Source organism: Euprymna scolopes, chromosome 20 (assembly GCF_053919585.1).
Source record: "Euprymna scolopes isolate OS-2025 chromosome 20, ASM5391958v1, whole genome shotgun sequence".
NCBI classification, from domain to species: domain Eukaryota; kingdom Metazoa; phylum Mollusca; class Cephalopoda; order Sepiida; family Sepiolidae; genus Euprymna; species Euprymna scolopes.
The window spans coordinates 111,998,149-112,020,095 of record NC_136501.1 but is presented as its reverse complement, the minus strand read 5'-3'; the positions used below and the strand labels follow the sequence as shown (position 1 = coordinate 112,020,095).

The 21,947-nt window shown below is 35.8% G+C and overlaps 1 protein-coding gene across 1 annotated transcript in view; it reads right to left on the bottom strand.

Moving 5' to 3' along the window:
* Positions 1 to 21,947, bottom strand: part of LOC145241563 (thrombospondin-type laminin G domain and EAR repeat-containing protein-like) — a 181,472-nt gene that overhangs the window by 21,496 nt on the left and 138,029 nt on the right. The window contains exons 7-8 of the mRNA XM_080104634.1: positions 17,412 to 17,601; positions 10,160 to 10,389 (exon numbers count right to left, since the gene is read on the bottom strand). Coding sequence (XP_079960760.1) covers positions 10,160 to 10,389; positions 17,412 to 17,601 — 420 coding nt within the window. The remainder of the gene's footprint in view (positions 1 to 10,159; positions 10,390 to 17,411; positions 17,602 to 21,947) is intronic.

Below are 21,947 nucleotides of genomic sequence, written 5' to 3'. Positions count from 1 at the left end.
CACTAGTTTGTGCATCCGTCGAGGAGCTAGGTTTGAATTTGTGATTCCTCCATGAGATATGGCACATGCGGTCCTGGATCCTTCGGCACCCATCCCGCTAGGCAAGCGTAGGACCTTAAAAACACTTTTGACTGGTGGTAAAAATAAGATCCCGTCTGTTTTATTTTGTTGGTACTAGAGTACCTCCAAGTCTGCCCATCCTCTATATCACTTTGTTTTTTATCCCTGTTTTTTTTTTATTCCCTCCTCATTATTTTTCTCCCTGATTCCTGTAAGCATCTCCCCAATCCCATGTAGGGATAGTCTGCTTGTTTTCGGTTCCCCGGAAAACAGTGGGGGATCTATCATTTAGATGAGGGCAGGGCAGGTAAACTTACAAACCCTACCCCAGTAGGCATAATATATTTTGTTGAAACTCCTACCTTCACGGACACTTGAACATTTTTTAGCTTTTCCCCTCCCACCACGAACTCTATTTTTGAACATATATTTCTCAAGATCTGAACTTTTGAACTTCGTTACACATATGCACGCACACACACACACACACACACACACACACACACACACACACACACACACACACATGTGAAAAAAATGCATACACAAATTTACACATATGCACACAATTTTTATATATAATATTTTTTTTTTAAAATGCAAGGATGGAGTACTGCTGCTATATCTGGGCAGGAACTGCTAAAAATAGCCTATCCTGCCTTGACAGAGTACAAAATAGACTTTGTGGCTTAGTGGGGGATGCCCTTTTCTCTTCCCTGCAACCTCTCTCCCACAGAAGAGACGTTGCGAGCCTGTCTTTGTTTTACCGTTATTTCCATGGCAAGTGCTCGTCTGAGCTCCAATCTCTGGTCCCCCCCCCTCGCCAATCTTTTACCAAAAACACCCGTCTAGCTGAAGCCACTGTCAAAATTTTCCCCACTCTCTATCTGTGCCTAAATCAAAACGTGGATTCCATGAACAAAGCTTCTTTCTTAGAACAGCACGCCAGTGGAACTCTGTTCCGTCTGCCTGTTTCCCACCTGACTACAACTTGGATGTCTTCAAATCCAACGTAAACAAATTCCTGATGAACCGGCCCCTTAAGTAGACGCTTTATGAAATCTCAACACTAACGTACAACGTACTATACATGCAATAACCCTTATCCCTGAGTGGCTTCTGGGCCTTGATAAGTGGTGACCTCCTTGTAAAAAAAAAAAAAAAAATGCATACACAAACATGAAAATATCTTTACAACGTTTTTCTTGTTATAAATTATTTATCTTTTTGAAAAACGATGGGGACATTAAGTAGTTTTAAGTCCACCGAGTGATTGGGTTAGGGTTAGGGTTAGGGTATTATGGTAAATGTTGCCAGTCAAGAGTATTCTTTCAAATAAATTGTAATAACGTTAGTCATAAAGACCCTGCACCCTTCTCCTCCCCAGGCCCACCTTCCCCGCACGGGAAGACCTTTGTCGCCTTCGGGCCAAGATCAAGGTGTAGTATCTGTTCCGGCGGATGCTGCAAGCAAAGACCATTGCTCTTGTGGCAATCTTCTGCTCCATGTAGGGGCAACCCTACAGGGGCCAGCTGGCAAATCACTATCCAGCTCCTATTTCCCACCTCTCGGAAGCTGGTCCCCTTTTCCCTTCCCCCTCACATTAAAAATCGGCCTTGTGCCTAATTTGCTCAGTGGGGGGAGCAAATAAATATCACCCTTCCCCTCCCCAGGCCCACCTCCACCGCATGGGAGGACCTTTGTGGCCTTCAGGGCCAAGATCAAGGTGTAGTATCTGTTCCAGCAGATGCTGCAATCAAAGATTATATGTGGGGGCAACCCCACATATAAGACCTTGGTCAATGTAGGGGCAACCCTTCATACCAATTGTCACTATCCAGCTCCTCCCCCTACTCCTCAGGGAGTTGGTCCTCATTTCCCCTTCACTCCTCACATTAAAAATCAGCCTTGTGCCTAATTTGCTCGGTGGGGGAGCAAATAAACACGACCCTTCCCCTCCGCAGGCCCACCTCCCCTGCACGGGAGGACCTTTGTGGCCTTTGGGCCAAGATCAAAGTGTAGGATCTGTCCCGGCAGATGCTGCAAGCAAAGGCGATCAAAATGTGGTGTCTGTTCCGGCAGATGCTGCAAGAAAAGACCATTGCCCTTGTGGCAATCTTCTGGTCCATGTAGGGGAAACCCTACTTGGGGCAGCTGGCAAATCACTATCCAACTCCCATTTCCCACCTCTCGTAGCTGGTCCCCTTTTCCCTTCTGCCTCCCCTTCACTCCTCACTTTAAAAATCGACCTTGTGCCTAATTTGCTCGGTGGGGAAGCAAATAGATATCGTAGTATCTGTCCCGGCAGATGGTACAATCAAAGATCTTTGCCTTTGTGACAATCTTCTGGTCCATGTAAGGGCAACCCTACATGGGCCAGCTGGCAAATCACTATCCAGCTCCCATTTCCCACCTCTCGGGAGCTGGTCCCCCTTTTCCCTCCCCCCTCCTCCTTTTTCTCCACATTAAAAACGGCCTTGTGTCTAATTTGCTCAGTGGGGAATCAAATAAATACACCCTTCCCCTCCCCAACTTCTTATAGGACCTTGTGCCTAAGTTTGTTGATATTTTTTTTAATCTTTTGATTGCAATTGTAAAAACGATATAAATAATTGCAGTCAGACTTCATCAAATCTCCACACTAACGTAATGTACTTGCAATAACCCTTATCCCTGAGTGGCTTCCGGGCCTTGATAAGTGGTGATCACTGTGTAAAAAAAAAAAAAAAAAATTTCCATTTTCATGTGTTAAATAGATTTTTTTTTTTTTACAGAAGCCGCATTCATTCGCTGATAGTATAATTCCATACCACCCTAAAAAGGAGGTAATACCTGGGAAGATGGTATTATGAAAATCATACAGATACTACACTATCCGCCAAAGGATGAGGTAATGTCTGTAAGTATTGTTTCATGAGAACAGAAAAGATACGGGATATCTAGGTCTAACGTCACAGAAAGGTGATACACGAAGCCCTCAAATAGACGGAGATAATGCCTGGGAAAATGGTATAAAAAAACAGAACAGACACTATTTCCACACTCTAATGTGAACATTGAAAGATGGTATATTAGTTTGAAATGGTATAGTAAAGTTGAATTGAACATTTAAAGTGCAATATCACGATTAATAGAAGTAATAGTAGAGTTCGGCTTCAGATGGACAGACACCAAATCTCTTTTCGTAATCGCTTAATGGATTCAACATTGAATTACATAAAAAGTGTTGATACGCCGTAAAACAAAACAAACAATTATTTTTTTAATTTTTTAGATAAGGATTGATAAATTGTATCACTTAGATTCTCCGGACTATTGTTCTCATTTTGGGTATTATTTTCACAACGTTTCGGTCAATATAAACTCCGACCTTCTTCAGATGTATTTTGTCGAACTCGGAAATCTTTCTGTCAAACTCGGGAATCTGTACGGAACTTCAAATGGAACCCTTTAATTAATCACAAAATTTCGACACTCTTCTGGAGGTTGAGAGTTCAATCCCCAATGCAAGCGATACTGAGAATACAATTGCGAGAATTATTTTAAAATTCTACACAGTCATGGCTGATAGAACGAGAGCATGCTACCCCCAGGGATTAAATAAAAGGTTTCATTCAAAAGTCCATGCAGATTCGGAGTTTGACAAAAAGATCCACGAGATCAATGAAATACACATGAAGAAGGTCGGGGGTTAATCGGTCGAAACAGTGCGCGAATAACACTCAAGATGAGAACAGTAGTTCGAATAATCCAAATAACCCGAAAAGAAAATACAAATCGGTGCTTGAGTAGATTGGCAATCTTTTAAACTAACGCAGTTGAAGTGAAAATATTATTACGTGTCATTATTAAATTTAAAATATTATTACGTGTCATTATTAAATTGAAAATATTATTACGTGTCATTATTAAATTGAAAATATTATTACGTGTCATTATTAAATTGAAAATATTATTACGTGTCATTATTAAATTGGAAAGATTATTACGTGTCATTATTAAATTGGAAATATTATTACGTGTCATTATTAAATTGAAAATATTATTACGTGTCATTATTAAATCGAAAATATTATTATGTGTCATTATTAAATTGTAAATATTATTACATGTCATTATTAAATCGGAAATATTATTACGTGTCATTATTAAATTGAAAATATTATTACGTGTCATTATTAAATTTAAAATATTATTACGTGTCATTATTAAATTGAAAATATTATTACGTGTCATTATAAAATTGAAAATATTATTACGTGCCATTATAAAATTGAAAATATTATTACGTGTCATTATTAAATTGAAAATATTATTACGTGTCATTATTAAATCGAAAATATTATTACGTGTCATTATTAAATTGAAATTATTATTACGTGTCATTATTAAATTGAAAATATTATTACGTGTCATTATTAAATTGAAAATATTATTACGTGTCATTATTAAATTGAAAATATTATTACGTGTCATTATTAAATTGAAAATATTATTACGTGTCATTATTAAATTGAAATTATTATTACGTGTCATTATTAAATCGAAAAGATTATCACGTGTCATTATTAAATTGAAAATATTATTACGTGTAATTATTAAATTGAAAATATTATCACGTGTCATTATTAAATCGAAAAGATTATCACGTGTCATTATTAAATCGAAAATATTATTATGTGTCATTATTAAATTGAAAATATTATTACGTGTCATTATTAAATTGAAAATATTATTACATGTCATTATTAAATTGAAAATATTATTACGTGTCATTATTAAATTGAAAATACTATTACGTGTCATTATTAAATTGAAAATATTATTACGTGTCATTATTAAATCGAAAATATTATTACGTGTCATTATTAAATTGAAAATATTATTATGTGTCATTATTAAATTGAAAATATTATTACGTGTCATTATTAAATTGAAAAGATTATTACGTGTCATTATTAAATTGAAAATATTATTACGTGTCATTATTAAATCGAAAAGAATATTACGTGTCATTATTAAATTGAAAATATTATTACGTGTCATTATTAAATTGAAAATATTATTACGTGTCATTATTAAATTGAAAATATTATTACGTGTCATTATTAAATCGAAAATATTATCACGTGTCATTATTAAATTGGAAATATTATTACGTGTCATTATTAAATTGAAAATATTATTACGTGTCATTATTAAATTGAAAATATTATTACATGTCATTATTAAATTGAAAATGTTATTACGTGTCATTATTAAATTGAAAATATTATTACGTGTCATTATTAAATTGAAAATGTTATTACGTGTCATTATTAAATTGAAAATATTATTATGTGTCATTATTAAATTGAAAATATTATTACGTGTCATTATTAAATTTCAAATATTATTATGTGTCATTATTAAATTGAAAATCATGTGTCATTATTAAATTGAAAATATTATTACGTGTCATTATTAAATTGAAAATATTATTACGTGTTATTATTAAATCGAAAATATTATTACGTGTCATTATTAAATTGAAAATATTATTAAGTGTCATTATTAAATTAAAAATATTGTTACGTGTCATTATTAAATTGAAAATATTATTACGTGTCATTATTAAATTGAAAATATTATTACGTGTCATTATTAAATTGAAAATATTATTACGTGTTATTATTAAATCGAAAATATTATTACGTGTCATTATTAAATTGAAAATATTATTACGTGTCATCATTAAATTGAAATATTATTACGTGTCATTATTAAATCGAAAATATTATTACGTGTCATTATTAAATTGAAAATATTATTATGTGTCATTATTAAATTGAAAATATTATTACGTGTCATTATTAAATTGAAAATATTATTATGTGTCATTATTAAATTGAAAATATTATTACGTGTCATTATTAAATTGAAAATATTATTACGTGTCATTATTAAATCGAAAATATTATTACGTGTCATTATTAAATTGAAAATATTATTATGTGCATTATTAAATTAAAAATATTATTACGTGTCATTATTAAATCGAAAATATTATTATGTGTCATTATTAAATTGAAAATATTATTACGTGTCATCATTAAATTGAAAATATTATTACGTGTCATAATTAAATCGAAAAGATTATTACGTGTCATAATTAAATCAAAAAGATTATTACGTGTCATTATTAATCGAAAATATTATTACGTGTCGTTATTAAATTTAAAATATTATTACGTGTCATTATTAAATTGAAAATATTATTACGTGTCATTATTAAATTGGAAATATTATTACGTGTCATTATTAAATTGAAAATATTATTACGTGTTATTATTAAATCGAAAATATTATTACGTGTCATTATTAAATTGAAAATATTATTACGTGTTATTATTAAATCGAAAATATTATTACGTGTCATTATTAAATCGAAAAGATTATCACGTGTCATTATTAAATTGAAAATATTATTACGTGTCATTATTAAATTGAAAATATTATTACGTGTTATTATTAAATCGAAAAGATTATCACGTGTCATTATTAAATTGAAAATATTATTAAGTGTCATTATTAAATTGAAAATATTGTTACGTGTCATTATTAAATTGAAAATATTATTACGTGTCATTATTAAATTGAAAATATTATTACGTGTCATTATTAAATTGAAAATATTATTACGTGTCATTATTAAATTGAAAATATTATTACGTGTCATTATTAAATTGAAAATATTATTACGTGTTATTATTAAATCGAAAATATTATTATGTGTCATTATTAAATTGAAAATATTATTACGTGTCATCATTAAATTGAAATATTATTACGTGTCATTATTAAATCGAAAATATTATTACGTGTCATTATTAAATTGAAAATATTATTACGTGTCATTATTAAATTGAAAATATTATTATGTGCATTATAAAATTAAAAATATTATTACGTGTCATTATTAAATCGAAAATATTATTATGTGTCATTATTAAATTGAAAATATTATTACGTGTCATTATTAAATTGAAAAGATTATTACGTGTCATTATTAAATTGAAAATATTATTACGTGTCATTATTAAATCGAAAATATTATTACTGTCATTATTAAATTGAAAATATTATTACGTGTCATTATTAAATTGAAAATATTATTATGTGTCATTATTAAATCGAAAATATTATTACTGTCATTATTAAATTGAAAATATTATTACGTGTCATTATTAAATTGAAAATATCATTATGTGTCATTATTAAATTGAAAATATTATTACGTTTCATTATTAAATTGAAAATATTATTACGTGTCATTATTAAATTGAAAATATTATTACGTGTCATTATTAAATTGAAAATATTATTACGTGTCATTATTAAATTGAAAATATTATTACGTGTCATTATTAAATTGAAAATGTTATTACGTGTCATTATTAAATCGAAAATATTATTATGTGTCATTATTAAATTGAAAATATTATTACGTGTCATCATTAAATTGAAAATATTATTACGTACTTACTTGTCATGTCAAAATTAATATAAATTTTTAAAAAAATATGAAAAATTATTTTAGATGTATTTTTTTATTAACAGAAAGTCATCCACAATTGCATGCAGCGACTCTACCGTTTTAACAGCATCGACGACCACGGCTCTCCAAATTATAGAACCATGGTAATCTCGGGAAGACAAGTGAAGATGGTAGTTTCCCCTGTTGCTCTCCGCCTTTATTCGGGGGTGCATTTCCCCTCATGTGTTAAAAACATATCAATCTAGAAATTTCTACGACCTGGCGCGGTACATACAGCGCCTAGCCTTCCCAAATGGTCACCCATCTGTTACTGGCCAGACTTATCTCTGCTTAATTTCGGTGATCTGGCAAGAACCGGTGTGTCCACGTGATTGTGCCTTATATTACGTTCACAATTCCGCAATTACTCTCTTTAAAAATGTGTTTAAAAATCGCGGATCTTTAATTTAAGTCAACTCAAGGAAGATGAGTCAGTTCGTCATACTGAATTGGTCGCAAAATTCTTTTACATTAAAACATACAATAGAACTCGGTAATTCGATAAATTCGTCTTTTTTTTTTTTTTTTACTTGGGAGTCACCAATTATCAGGTCCCGAAGGCAACTCGAGGATAAGGGATAACGAATGTAAGGTGGTAGTGTAGTAATCGTTAATGGTATAAATTGGGTAGAATTTGGATTATTTAAGAGGACGGCTCAACAAGAACTTGTTTACATTAGACTTGAAGATTACCATATTGTAATCGTCTGAGAAGCAAGCCAACGGAATAGTGTTCCACGGGCGGGCAGTTTATTTTTATTTATTTTTCTACTGGATCATTTTTTGTAGTTTTTTTTTTTTTTTTTTTTTTAATTTACAAGGTGGAACGATAAATTTGTTGCCCTAAAGAAAACAACACAACAGCTTTCATTTTAAAACTTTTAGTGAAAAAATCAATTCAGGTAACTTGATTATGTAGTAGAGCTGACATCTATTCAATGTAGCTGCCTTCAGCCTCAATCACTGCCTCGATACGAGTCCAGAACTGGGAGCATGCTTTTTCCACAAGTGCCGGCAGGTGCTCGGCGAATACTCGGCGGATAGCGGCAATCAGGCTGACTTTGGTGTTGTGAGAGGTCATGTTGTGAGAGGTCATGTTGTGAGAGGTCATGTTGGTGATGTTCTCGACGTATGCTAAAACGAAGTAGTCCAACGGGTTCAGATTGGGGGAGAAGGGGGTAGTGAGAGCAAGGTACAAAGTCGTAACACTCCTTCTGAAACCAAGCTTTGGTCTCTTTGGACTTGTGGGCTGGCGCTGAGTCCTGCTGCCACACCCAGGGTCTGCCAGTAGCCACCTGATTGCCCCAGGGGATCACCACGCTCTTCAGTACATCCTAGTACACTTTGGTGTTGACTTTTAAGCCGATTTCGAAGATATGAGATGTCGTGATGCTTCTCTCACTTGAAACTACACCAAAGACCATGAGCATGACCGGAAACTGTCGTTGAGCTGTGCCAAGCGTTGAACCGTTTAGATTTGCATTGTGATAGTGCTGGCAATGGTTCTGTTGCTATAAATTGGATCGGTAGAGATGTTCGAACATGTTTTCCCTCACATATACACACCCACATGTACGCACGCACATACGCACACACACGCACGCATATACACATCCTCATACACACACCCACATGTACGCACGCACATACCCACAGACACGTACATATATTCATGTTCACGTATATACACTCACACACACGCTAACATACACACATGTACGCACACATACGCGCACAGGTACGCACACATAGGGAAACGTCACTTCCCCTGAAAGGAATTCTAGACATGCGCAGTCAGAAGACTCACCCCGATATAAAAGTCAACAACACTATTCAACTTCCTCTTTCTTCCCCTTTTGCCTGGGTTCGTCAATCAGGCAAGTTCGGCGTCCATAGCTCTTGGCTTGAAGACTTTTCCACGTGGACGACTGCTATCATAAACGCACGGTTTTGCTGAGGCCAACACTCCCTTTCTATTTCCCTTTCTACATGCGGGACTACCATTTCTCGTCCTCTACTTAATTCCTTTCTTTTCCACGCATGTAGTCGTCAACGCCTGAATGAACACGTGTTACACCTAAACCATTTAATTTTGACATAAAATAAACGACATGTTTATTTTATCCAGCAATTGAGTTTTTGTTTCCTTCATTCCATTCGTTTCATTATTTTCTTTTGTAGCGAGTTAGGATATTTATATCCTGGTCTGCAACAGAGAGCATGTGCTGTAGAGCGGCGCATTTCCGATCTTGCTCGTTGAACATTGTGTCACTTTAAGACATGATAGGAAGCTCCTATCGCTCTTAGGATTTGTATACAACTGACAATGTCGTCTACAACAACAAAAGAAACCCGATTTTCATTTAACGGAAATGGAATCAGGTCGTCTTTTCTAGGGCGCAATTTTATCGTTCCTCCCTGTATATTAATTTAGACATGAGATGTAAATACGTAATAATGTTTTCACCTGAAATGCGTTGTTTTAAAAGATCACGAATCTACAAAAACACCCAGGAATCTTACCTCGATGCTGGTAAATTCAACAAACTTGCCATCATGCCATATGAACACGACGGATTCTAAAAATGTTGTTCGTCCGTTGAAAGCTTGCGAGACAATCAAGAATTGGTATCCGAGCACTTGGAATGCCGTGATGTCCCGCGCGCCGGTTGTCTTCAATTGCTGCGTTTTTTGAAAACGTCGCAACTTCCGGTTCCATCGGTAAATGGCGGATGTTGCAAGCAAGCTGCTTCCTGTTTAAGGCAATAATAACAATAAATTCACACCAGCCAAATAAATCGTCAGGATCATTAAAGTGTGTGTGTGTGAGTGTGTGTGTGTGTGTGTGTGTGTGTGTGTGTGTGTGTGTGTGTGTGTGTGTGTGTGCGCGCGCGCATACGCGTGTTCCTTCTTTATACGCTCAGCCGTTTCGGAGATCAGTAAATTTGCAGAGGAAAATGTTTTTTTTTTTTTTTAAAAAAGACAATATCAAACCATAATAAAGACACAAACGTAAGTCAGCCATGAGTAGAGCTATGACAACAGCATATTCTTTTCGTTGTTTTGACTCTCGAATATATATCTGACGCAGTTAGACACAATTAATCAACCGAGAACCACACCACTCTACATAAAAAAAAAACATATAAGATATCAATGGATACACACTCGAGAGTCAAAACAATGAAAAGAATATGCTGTTGTCATAGCACTAGTCATGAGATTGCGTACTAGGGTGGGGGTGAAAAAATAGTTTTTTCTTGTTATGTGTTTAGAAAATGGTTAACAGGCGTCATTAGCAATAATACGAAGTTTGGCTATATTTTTTTTTTTTGCTTATATTTTTACATACATGTATCTCTGTCTTTGTTGTTATATAAAGTCACTTTGTGTGTGTGAGTGTATGCGTGTATGTGTGTGTGTGTGAGTGTATGCGTGTATGTGTGTGTGAGTGTATGCGTGTGTGTGTGTGTGTGTGTGAGTTTATGCGTGTATGTGTGTGTGTAAGAGTGAGTGTGAGTGTGAGTGTCTGTGTGTATGTGTGACTTCCTTCCTCATAGGTTGCAAAACGGCTGAGCCTATCATTTGCAAATTTCACCCAAAGCTAATTTATATGTCTGGCAGTGTTCTTAGACAGGTTTTGTACAGAAATTCATCTGATAAGTATCGAAAATCGAAAAAATCCGATCATTAAAATAGTCTTTCTTATGCAGAAATAAATAATTTGTACAGGGGAATATTTTACGTAACACCGACAAAAGAGGGATAATAAAATCTCAGCAAATCATTTCTTTTTAAAGAAATCAGATTTGTCTAAAGAGAGCTCGGTCCCCTGTTCAAGCCAGGATATACATCACCATTTAATTTTTTCTTATTAATGAGTTAATCTCATGATAAAAGAAGAGATGTCATTTAAAATCGCTGCAAATCATTTCTTCATTTGTATAGTTCCTTACGCATGGCTTCCGAAACGACTGAGTCTTTTGCAAATTTCACACAAAGTTATTTTATTTTATTTCATTTTATTTTTGCTTAGGAGTTCAAACCTAAAGTTTATATTTTTGCATGCATGTACGTATCTCTATCGCTATTGTTATATGAAAGTCACTTTGTGTGGGGGGGGGGCGTGTGCGTGCGTGCGCGTGTGTCTGTGTGTGTGCGTGTGTGCCCGCGCGTGTGTGTGTGTGTGTGTGTGTGTGTGTGTGTGTGTGAGTTCCTTACCCATAGGTTCCGAAACGGCTGAGCCTATCTTTTGCAAATTTCACACAAAGTTAATTTATATGTCTGGCAGTGTTCTTAGATATGTTTTTTACAGAAATTCATCCGATAAGTATCGAAAATCGAAAAAAGTCCGATCTTAAAACCAGTCTTTCTTCTCTTATAGATAAAAGAAGAATTTTTACAGGGGAATATTTTACGTTACACCGCATACATTTTTTTATAAAATGAAATCGTCCGATTAGCATGGTGTCAGCTTGTCAATAACATCGATGACAGTGGCTAAGTGGTCAACGACATGAAATGAAAACCTGGGTGTGCCAAGTTCGACAGCCTTTAAATTACAAGGACTTTGTATAGAGAGGGCGTGGACCCATCTTGTTGTTTTGGTCAACTAGTCTATGACAAGGATGAACTTGTGGACTGGTGCATCTGTGAAAATCTTCTGCATCTTCTGTTCCTCATGAATAATTATGACACAGTTCCCAAACTGACATCAAACTGTGCACTTATTCTCTCTTTAGGCACACAACAATCCTTATTCATGGAATTCTTTATTTGGCCAATCAAGTCTGATGTTTCGCCTTCCTTTCTTCTTCTACATCCGTCATCATTCCTCATAGAATCCCTGCCTTTCTTGAATCTCTTATGCCACTCAAAAACTGATCCTCGATTCGTGTAATGACCCTTGTCGCAGCCTCTTTTATCTCCTCAATTGTCTCATTACGACAGACTCTGACGTTTTCCTTGAGCTTAGGCGAACCAAAAGTCACAAGCAGCAAGATCTGGACTAGAGGGAGAGTGGGGAACTGTTTTGATGCCCACCGTCGGGTTAAATAGTCTGTGATAAGCATGGAACACCCTTCGGACAAACTTTGCGCAAATCTTCCACATCTTCAGTTCATCATGAATAATTGTGTCTACAGTTCCCACACTGACATCAAACTGCGCACTTATTGTCTGTATAGACTCACAAGGATCTTTATCCATGAAATTCTTTATTTGGCCAATCAAGTCTGATGTTCTGACTTCTTTACTCCTCCTACACCCGTCATCATCCCTCATAGAATCTCTGCTATGCTTGAATCTCTTATGCAACTAAATAGCTGATGCTCGATACATGCAAGACGGTTCCAAAGTAGTCTGAAGCATTCCATACGTCTCAGATATATTTAAGGCTTTTCACAGGTATGACATGGAGGTCTTCTAAGGAAAATCAGATCATACGGTATCACTGGAAGAATACTTAACATAATTGAATACTTCTTAGATAAGAGAAAAATTCAGGTTGTCCTCGACGGTCGTACATCTAAACAATATGATATAAATGCGGAAGTGCTTCAAGGGTCTATCTCTATTATTCTTAATATTCATAAATGACCTCCCTGAAGAAAATTGTTTGTGAGATGGGTATATATGCTGATGACACCACGCTCTATAACAGACATGATAGGAAAACAAATGAACACATATCTAAAGAAATGGCAGAAACACTAGAGGACGACCTCCAATCTGTAGTGGAATGGGGACAAAAATGGATGGTCACATTCAATGCTGCCAAGACTAAACTTGTTTCCTTCAATAACTACAAGAAACCTTCTCTACCACCAATAGCAATGGGCAAAGACTCTTCACCATTTAAACTCCTCAGCCTAACGTTCACAGGAAACGTGGGTTGGAAAAATCACATTGAGAGTATTGCCAGGGCCTCTGTGAGGAAGGTAGGTTCTCTCTATTGTGCTAAAAAGCTACTAACACCCGAAAGTATCCTGTACCCCTATAAGGCCACCATTCGCCCGTGTACAGAGTATTGTTGTCACATTTGGGCTGGTGCATCTGCTGCTAGTCTCTCGCTCCTAGACAAGGTTCAAAAGAGAGTCACCAACTTGATAGGTCCTGAACTGTCATCTAAGCTTCAGCCTCTGTCCCATCGATGAAATGTAGCATCCCTCTGCCTGTTCTACAAGTACTTTAACGGTAAATGCCCTGACGAATTGCAAGCACTTGTACCTCCTCAACGTAAATACCCCCGACAAATCCGACAAGCTGCAAAATCCCACCCCCACACTGTAGAGATCCCTAGATGTAAAAGATCTTTCTACTCCAGTAGTTTCTTCCCCAGAACCGTTAGACTTTGGAATTCCTTTCCGGGTTCCTGCTTCCCCAACTGTACTGACATGCAGAAGTTCAAGTGTAACGTGAACCAACATCTTGCTGCCCAACTCCCCACATAGTACCCCTGTAGCTTATGTCCCTAATAGTAGCCCCTTACATTAAAGTGGTAATGTGCCTTGTTTGGGATGAAAATGTAAAAAAAAAAAATATCATACTTCTAAAGTGACCCGTTTTTTTTTTATTTTTTAGGAGTCACCACTTATCCAGGCCCAGAGGCCACTCAAGGATAAGGGTTAATAAGTGTACAGTAATTAATGGGAACATGTTATAGTAATCGTTAGTAGTGGAAATTTGGTAAATTGGATCACTTAAGGTTATTTGTTAACATTAAACTTGAAGATGACCATATTGTAGTCAAGTTAAAAAGCAGGAAAATGGAACAGAGTTTCACAGGAATGCAGATCTAAGAAAGTAACTTTATCCATGGAATCTACGTTTAGGTTTAGGCACAGAAGAGATGTTGCGAGTTTGTCTCTGCTTTATCGTTATTTTCATGGCAAGTGCTCGTCTGAGCTCCAATCTATGGCCCTCCTCATCAAACTTGCACAAGAAACACTCGTCTATCATCTAGCTGAAAACATTATCAATAATTTTTTTTTTTTTACACGGTGGTCACCACTTATCAAGGCCCGGAAGCCACTCAGGGATAAGGGTTATTGCAAGTACAGTTCGTTAGGGTGGAGATTTGATGAAGTGTTTACTTAAGGGGCGGTTCATTAGGAATTTGTTTACGTTGGACTTGAAGACATCCAAATTGTAGTCAGGTGGGAAGCAAGCAGACGGAACAGAGTTCCACAGGCGTGCAGTTCTAAGAAAGAAGCTGTGTTCATGGAATCCATGTTTTGATTTAGGCACAGATAAAGAGTGGGGGAAATTTTTGACAGTGGATTCAGCTAGACGGGTGTTTTTCGTGAAAGATTGGCGAGGGGGGACCAGAGATTGGAGTTCAGACGAGCACCTGCCACTCTTTATCTGTGCCTAAACCTAGACATAGAATCCATGAACAAAGTTTCTTTCTTATAACTGCACACCTGTGGAACTGTCTTCCGTTTTCCTGCTTTTACCTACTTGGCCTTTTGGATAAGATCAAAGTGTAGCATCTGTTCTTCAGATGCTGCACTTCTATTTCTTGTTCTCTTTCGGTGGAGGAGAAATCCTTCACGACTGAGACAATTTTTATTTTTGTACCTTTTCTCCACGTTAAAAAACGACCCTGATGTCTAACTCTGTCCCGTGGGGAGGCATAGTAAATAGGTACAATCTGATTGTCTTCAAGTCCAATGTAAACAAGTTCTTGATGCGTCGTTCCACTTAAATTAACAAATTTACCGAATTTCCATTACTAACGATTACTATATTGTCAAGTTGACTACTGTACACTTTTTAACCCTTATCCTCGAGTGGCGTCTGGGCCTTGGTAAGTGGTGATGCCTATGTAAAAAAAAAAGATAAAGAGTGGAGGAAATTATTGATAGTGATTTCAGCTAGACAAGTGTTTTTTGCGAAAGTTTGGCATAAGGGGCAATAACGATAAAGCAGAGACAGTCTCGCAATATCTCTTCTGTGGAAAAAAAGGTTGAGGGAAGAGAAAATGGCATCTTGCACTAGGCTACAAAGTCTATTTTGAACTCTGTCAAGGAAGGATAAGCTACTTCTAACAGCTCCTTCCCAGATGTGACAACAGTACTCCATCCTAGGATGTACCTGACTCTTATACAGGTAGAGAATTGCACCAGCAGAGGGATATCTACTGAAGCGATAGAACGATCCCACCATTTTTCCAGCAGCCTTGGCAACGGATTTGATGTACATCGTCCATCTCAAATCAGGATGGAGTACTGCTGCCATATCTGGGCAGGAGCTGCTAAAAACAGCCTATCCTGCCTTGACAGAGTACAAAATAGAGTTCGTAGCCTAGTGTGGGGGTGCCTTTTTCTCTTCCCTGCAACCTCTCTCTCTCACATGAGGGACGTTGCGAGCCTGTCGTTTTATCGTTATTTTCATGGGAAGTAGTCGTCTGAGCTCCAATCTCTGGTCCTCCCTCGCCAATCTTTCACGAAAAACACCCATCTAACTGATACCACTGTCAGTAATTTTCCCCACTCTTTATCTGTGCCTAAATCAAAACGTAGATTCCATGAACAAAGTGTCTTTCTTAGAACTGCACGCCTGTGGAACTCTCTTCCGTTTGCCTGTTTCCCACCTGACTACAACTTGGATGTCTTCAAGTCCAACATAAACAAGTTCCTGATAAACCTCTAGAAGCTTGTCAAAACATGGAGCCTACCCAAGACGAGAGCCGTTCTTTTCGATTTATGCCACACGGGGATCAGAGGATGGAAAGATAGAAGCTTGGTTTTGGATGCATTAAAATTAACCAGCAAACCTATGGAAGATCTCTTGTGTGAGCGTAACAGTCTCTTTCATTTCCTCAATTGTTTGAGAACGAATCCAGTTCGTTCCACAAAAGTCAGTTTCAACAAACACACACTTGACCTTGTGTCTAACACCCCCCCCCCCACTGGTAGGAGGTAAATAAAAGAGCAGATCAACGAAATTGAATTACTACGAAATATTTTCTACGTTTCTAGTTTTAACAATGAATCCGTGAGGAGGGGAGTGTTCAACTTTGATCAAGACTGAAGATTACTCGAGGATAAAGGTTAATGAGGTTAAATAATAGTTACTTGAAAGGTGAATAGACCCATGAGAGGGTTTAGGATGATTAACGGAATGAGCAAATATAGATGACAAAAATCTATTCACATTGAATTTGAAGGTGACCATGTTGTAGTTAGCTGGGAAGTAATTCCGTGATAATGTGTTCCACAGGCGGGAAACTCTTGCGAAGAAACTTTTTTGTTCGTCACCACTAATGAGAGGACGATTCCAATATTTTTGCCAATTCCGATACAATTGCCGATTCCTTACTAAATTCCCGATTCCGATACAATAACCAATTCCGATTCTTTATAAATCTCTAAATATTTAACTATAGAGTTGTTATTTTCCCCGGTTACCGTAAAAATATATTAAATGTGCATATATTTTCTCAAACGTAAAAACACTCTTGTGGGAGAGGGTGATCTATAAATTTTAGTTTTACTGGTAGTTTAAATTCAATAAAAATTTATTATTTTATTATTACTATCAACTGTGGAAGATTTTGTTTTAAGCAAAATCAAATAAAAAAAGATAATTAAAGGAATCGTTTTTGGCATCGGAAATAGACACAAATTTTTCAGATCCCGATACCAACCTGCTACCCCCCCCCCCCCCGAAGGTTCAGATTTTTCAGATTCCTGATTCTGATTCATTGTCCCAACACTTTGGGCCACTTTTGCTTTAAATCTTTGGTGGGAAAAAAAAAATCGATACGAACCTTTTGCGTAATTGACAACAGCAATAAATTTTGTTCCTTTTATTTCAAAGAATTCAATATCAGTCGCCGTCCAAGTCTGAAGCTGTTGAAAAATTTGGAACTTTTGCCTTTCCATATTCCACCTGAAAATCGTGGACGTTGTTTCAGAGCCATCCATTGCCGCGCCATAATTAGCCACGGCCAGAAAAAACTGAAATGGAGGAAAAAAAGAGCAAACATTTCAACCAATTTCTCATCTTTACAAGACTTTGTGTATATATATATATATATATATATATATATATATATATATATATATATATATATATATAAGCCAAATCACAACGTAATATTAGGAAAATAAACAAATATTTTACTGGTTTGAAATTTATCACAAATATATTTCAGAGGTAATTTGGGAATTCTAGGCGCTGTATGTGCTCTCCGCTTATCTCGGCATTTTTCAGTCGTCCTGTACATACACTTCACTTGCCACTGGTATTTAACAATGTCGATTCAGAAGAGGTGTGGTTTGAGATTGCGCAACGCTTGCTACAAAACATTTCCTATGCACGTATTTTTACAGTCGGTATCCATGGTCTGTCAAGACTGCAGGAATCTACCATATATATATATATATATATATATATATATATATATATATATATATATTAGTGATGGGATGATTCCAATACAATTACTGATTCTGATTCTTTATAAATGTGTAAATATTTAACTATAGAGTTATATATATTAGTGATGGGATGATTCCAATACAATTACTGATTCTGATTCTTTATAAATGTGTAAATATTTAACTATAGAGTTATATATATTAGTGATGGGATGATTCCAATACAATTACCGATTCCAATTCTTTATAAATGTGTAAATATTTAACTATAGAGTTATATATATATTAGTGATGGGATGATTCCAATACAATTACCGATTCTGATTCTTTATAAATGTGTAAATATTTAACTATAGAGTTGTCATTTTTCCTGATTACCGTATAAATGCATATTAAATGTGTATATATTTTCTCTAATGCAAAAACACACCGGGGGAGGGGGGGGGTCAATTTGTAAAATCAATAAATAAATATTATTTTCTTATTACAATCAGCAGGGGAGATTATGTTTTAAACAAAATCAAATAAAAAAAGATAACTAAAAATATCGCTTTTGGTTTCGGAAAATAGGCACATTTTTTTCCAATACCGATTCCAATGCCCTAAAAAGTTCCGATTTTTCCAATTCCCGATTACTATTTTGATTAATCATTCCAACATTACTGTTGGAAAATCCTTTTACATATATATATATATATATATATATATATATATATATATATATATATATATATATATATATATATATATATGTATAAAAGTACGATAACAGAAATAACTTATTACACGGACGACCCCCCTTTTAAAATTCATCATTTAAAGAGGCGAAAAACTATAGCAAACATATATATATGAGTATTTTTTTTTTTTTTTTTTTTTTACACAGTGATCACCACTTATCAAGGCCCGGAAGCCACTCAGGGATAAGGGTTATTGCAAGTACATTACGTTAGTGAGGAGATTTGATGAAGTGTTTAATTAGGGGGGCGGTTCATTAGGAATTTGTTAACATTAGACTTGAAGACATCCAAGTTGTAGTCCGGAGGGAAGCAGGCAGACGGAACAGAGTTCCACAGGCGTGCAGTTCTAAGAAAGAAGCTTTGTTCATGAAATCCGCGTTTTGATTTAGGCACAGATATAGAGTGGGGGAAATTTTTCACAGTGGATTCAGCTAGACGGGTGTTTTTCGTGAAAGATTGGCAAGGGGGGACCAGGGATTGGAGTTCAGACGAGCACCTGCCATGAAAATAACGATAAAACAAGGATAGGCTCGCAACGTCTCTTCTGTGGGAGAGGGGTTGCAGGGTAGAGAAAAGGGCATCCCCCACCAAACCACGAAGTCTATTTTGTACTCTGTCAAGGCATGATAGGCTGTTTTTGGCAGCTCCTGCCCAGATATGGCAACAGTATTCCATCCTTGACCGTACTTGGCTTTTATATAGATAGAGAATTGCATCAGTAGTGAGATATCTTCTGGAGCGGTAGAAGGATCCCACCATCTTTCCAGCGACCTTGGCAACAGACTTGATGTACGTGTTCCATTTCAGATCAGGAGTAAAGGTCAAACCCAGAAGCTTGTCAAAACACGGGACCTCACCCAGACGAGAACCATCCATCACAATTGATGCCAGATGGGGATCAGAGCGTTGATGATGTAAGAATAGGAGTTTGGTTTTGGATGCATTAAAGGTAACTAGCCACATCTTCCCCCACTGAACCACGCGCTCGAGATCAGAGGAGAGAGAATCCGAGAGAACTTCGTCATTTACAGCCTTTGATGTGTTGCCGTAGATGGTCGTGTCATCAGCATAGATGTCAACGAATGATTTAAGTATGTGTTTAGGGAGGTCATTGATGTAGATCAGGAAGAGAGTTGGGCCCAGGATTGACCCCTGAGGGACTCCAGCATTTATATTGCAGGCCTCCGATTTTTGTCCATCTACCACTACTCTTATGAGCCTATCGGAGAGAAATGATTTAATGATTGAGAAAACATTTCCAGTTATACCGTAGCTGGAAATCTTGTGAAGTAGACCCTTATGCCATACTTTGTCAAAGACCTTTGATATGTCAAGAGCAATTGCCCTAGAAAGGAAGCCTTTGTCAAGAGATTCACTAATCCTGTGGGATATAACCGTCAGCACATCTGCGGTAGATCTTGCAGAGCGGAAACCATATTGTGTGTCACTAAGAAGGTTATTCCTGCTGAGGTGGTTGACTATTTCTCTATTTAATATTGATTCCAGCAACTTACTCATAACACAGAGAAGACTTATTGGTCTGTACTGAGAGGGAAATGACTTATCACCTGAATTCTTAAATACAGGGCAAACTGATTAGGTCTTCCAGCGGGTCGGAAAGCACTTCTCCTTAAGGCAGCGCTTAAATAGTTTCGTAAGTATGGGAGCAAGTTCTGGTTGAAGCTTTTTTAACACTATAATTGGGATGCCATCAGGGCCAGTTGCTTTACTGGAATCTAGGTTTTTTATTAGCTTGGCGACCTCATGCACGGATATTTGTATGTTATCTAGCTTGTTCTGTGTTATAGGAGGAAATATGGGGAGTTGATGGCCTTCATCGCATAGGGTAGAATTAGCTGCAAAGTTCTTTGCAAATAGTTTGGCCTTGTCTGACGCTAACGAGATAACCTCTGGTCCATTGATAATGGTTGGGATAGAACGCACACTTCTGTTCAGGATCCTATTTGTTATTTGCCAAAACTGGTGGGAACCAAGCCGCTGATCAGCTACCTTGGATTTAACAGACTGGGCATATAGCTCTCTTGCATTTTTTATTACTCTTTTACAGTGGTTGCTGGCAGTCCTGAAACATAGTTCCTGACTTCAAAAGGCGAAAAATTAAAAAATACATCTGCCTTACTTTTAATGCTAGGTTTAGTTATGGTATCTTTTAGATTTAATAAAAACCCTTCAAAATTTGCTGACGAGGACATCTTGCTTATTAAAAGGCTATATGTAATTATTGTTCGTAACTGGATGTTTACCACAATAAAAAGCATTGTTTTCCGAAACGATCGTACAGATAATTGATTTTGTTGTTGTTCCTTCTTATGAAACGGATTTTTAATTTAGTTGAAATTTAATTGTTCAAATTTTAAATTATCAATCACATTACTTAATATTGAATTAGCTCTAGGATATCTACCTATCGAGCTTATTATATATCTAAATTACAACGAGCACTTTCTCTTTCCCGTATTTCAATTAAACTAGTAATTTCACTGTTACATTGAAATACACTCAGCTCTTTAGACTATTGCTCTAATCTCCTTTAAATATATATATATATATATATATATATATATATATATATATATATATATATATATATATATATATATATGTTCTCAACGATAATTCTTAGCCTGAAGACGTAATCCCCCAACGCGGGTGATTACAGAAACATGTATGCACATATGTAGCCATCAATGTTTGTATAAATAAATTTCATATACCTGTACTGTTTACTCATTGAGCACTCTTTGGTAGACACATGTTGTTTCATTCGATGTACTTCTAGGGAACTAAACTCTACTGGCTATATATATATATATATATATATATATATATATATATATATATATATATTAAATTTATTTATACAAACATTGATGGCTACATATGTGCATACATGTTTCTGTAATCACCCGCGTTGGGGGATTACGTCTTCAGGCTAAGAATTATCGTCGAGAACTTATATATATATGGTGTCCACAAAATCTGACTACATTATGTAGCCAGACTTTGTGGGCACTGTGTAGATTATGTAGCCAGACTTTATGGGCACCATGTATATATATATAAAATTATTACTATGATAATTTTTTTAATACCTATGGACATTAATGTTTCATCCTTTCAGGAATCTATCAATGCAGGGAGTTATGATTACAGCTTGTTGGG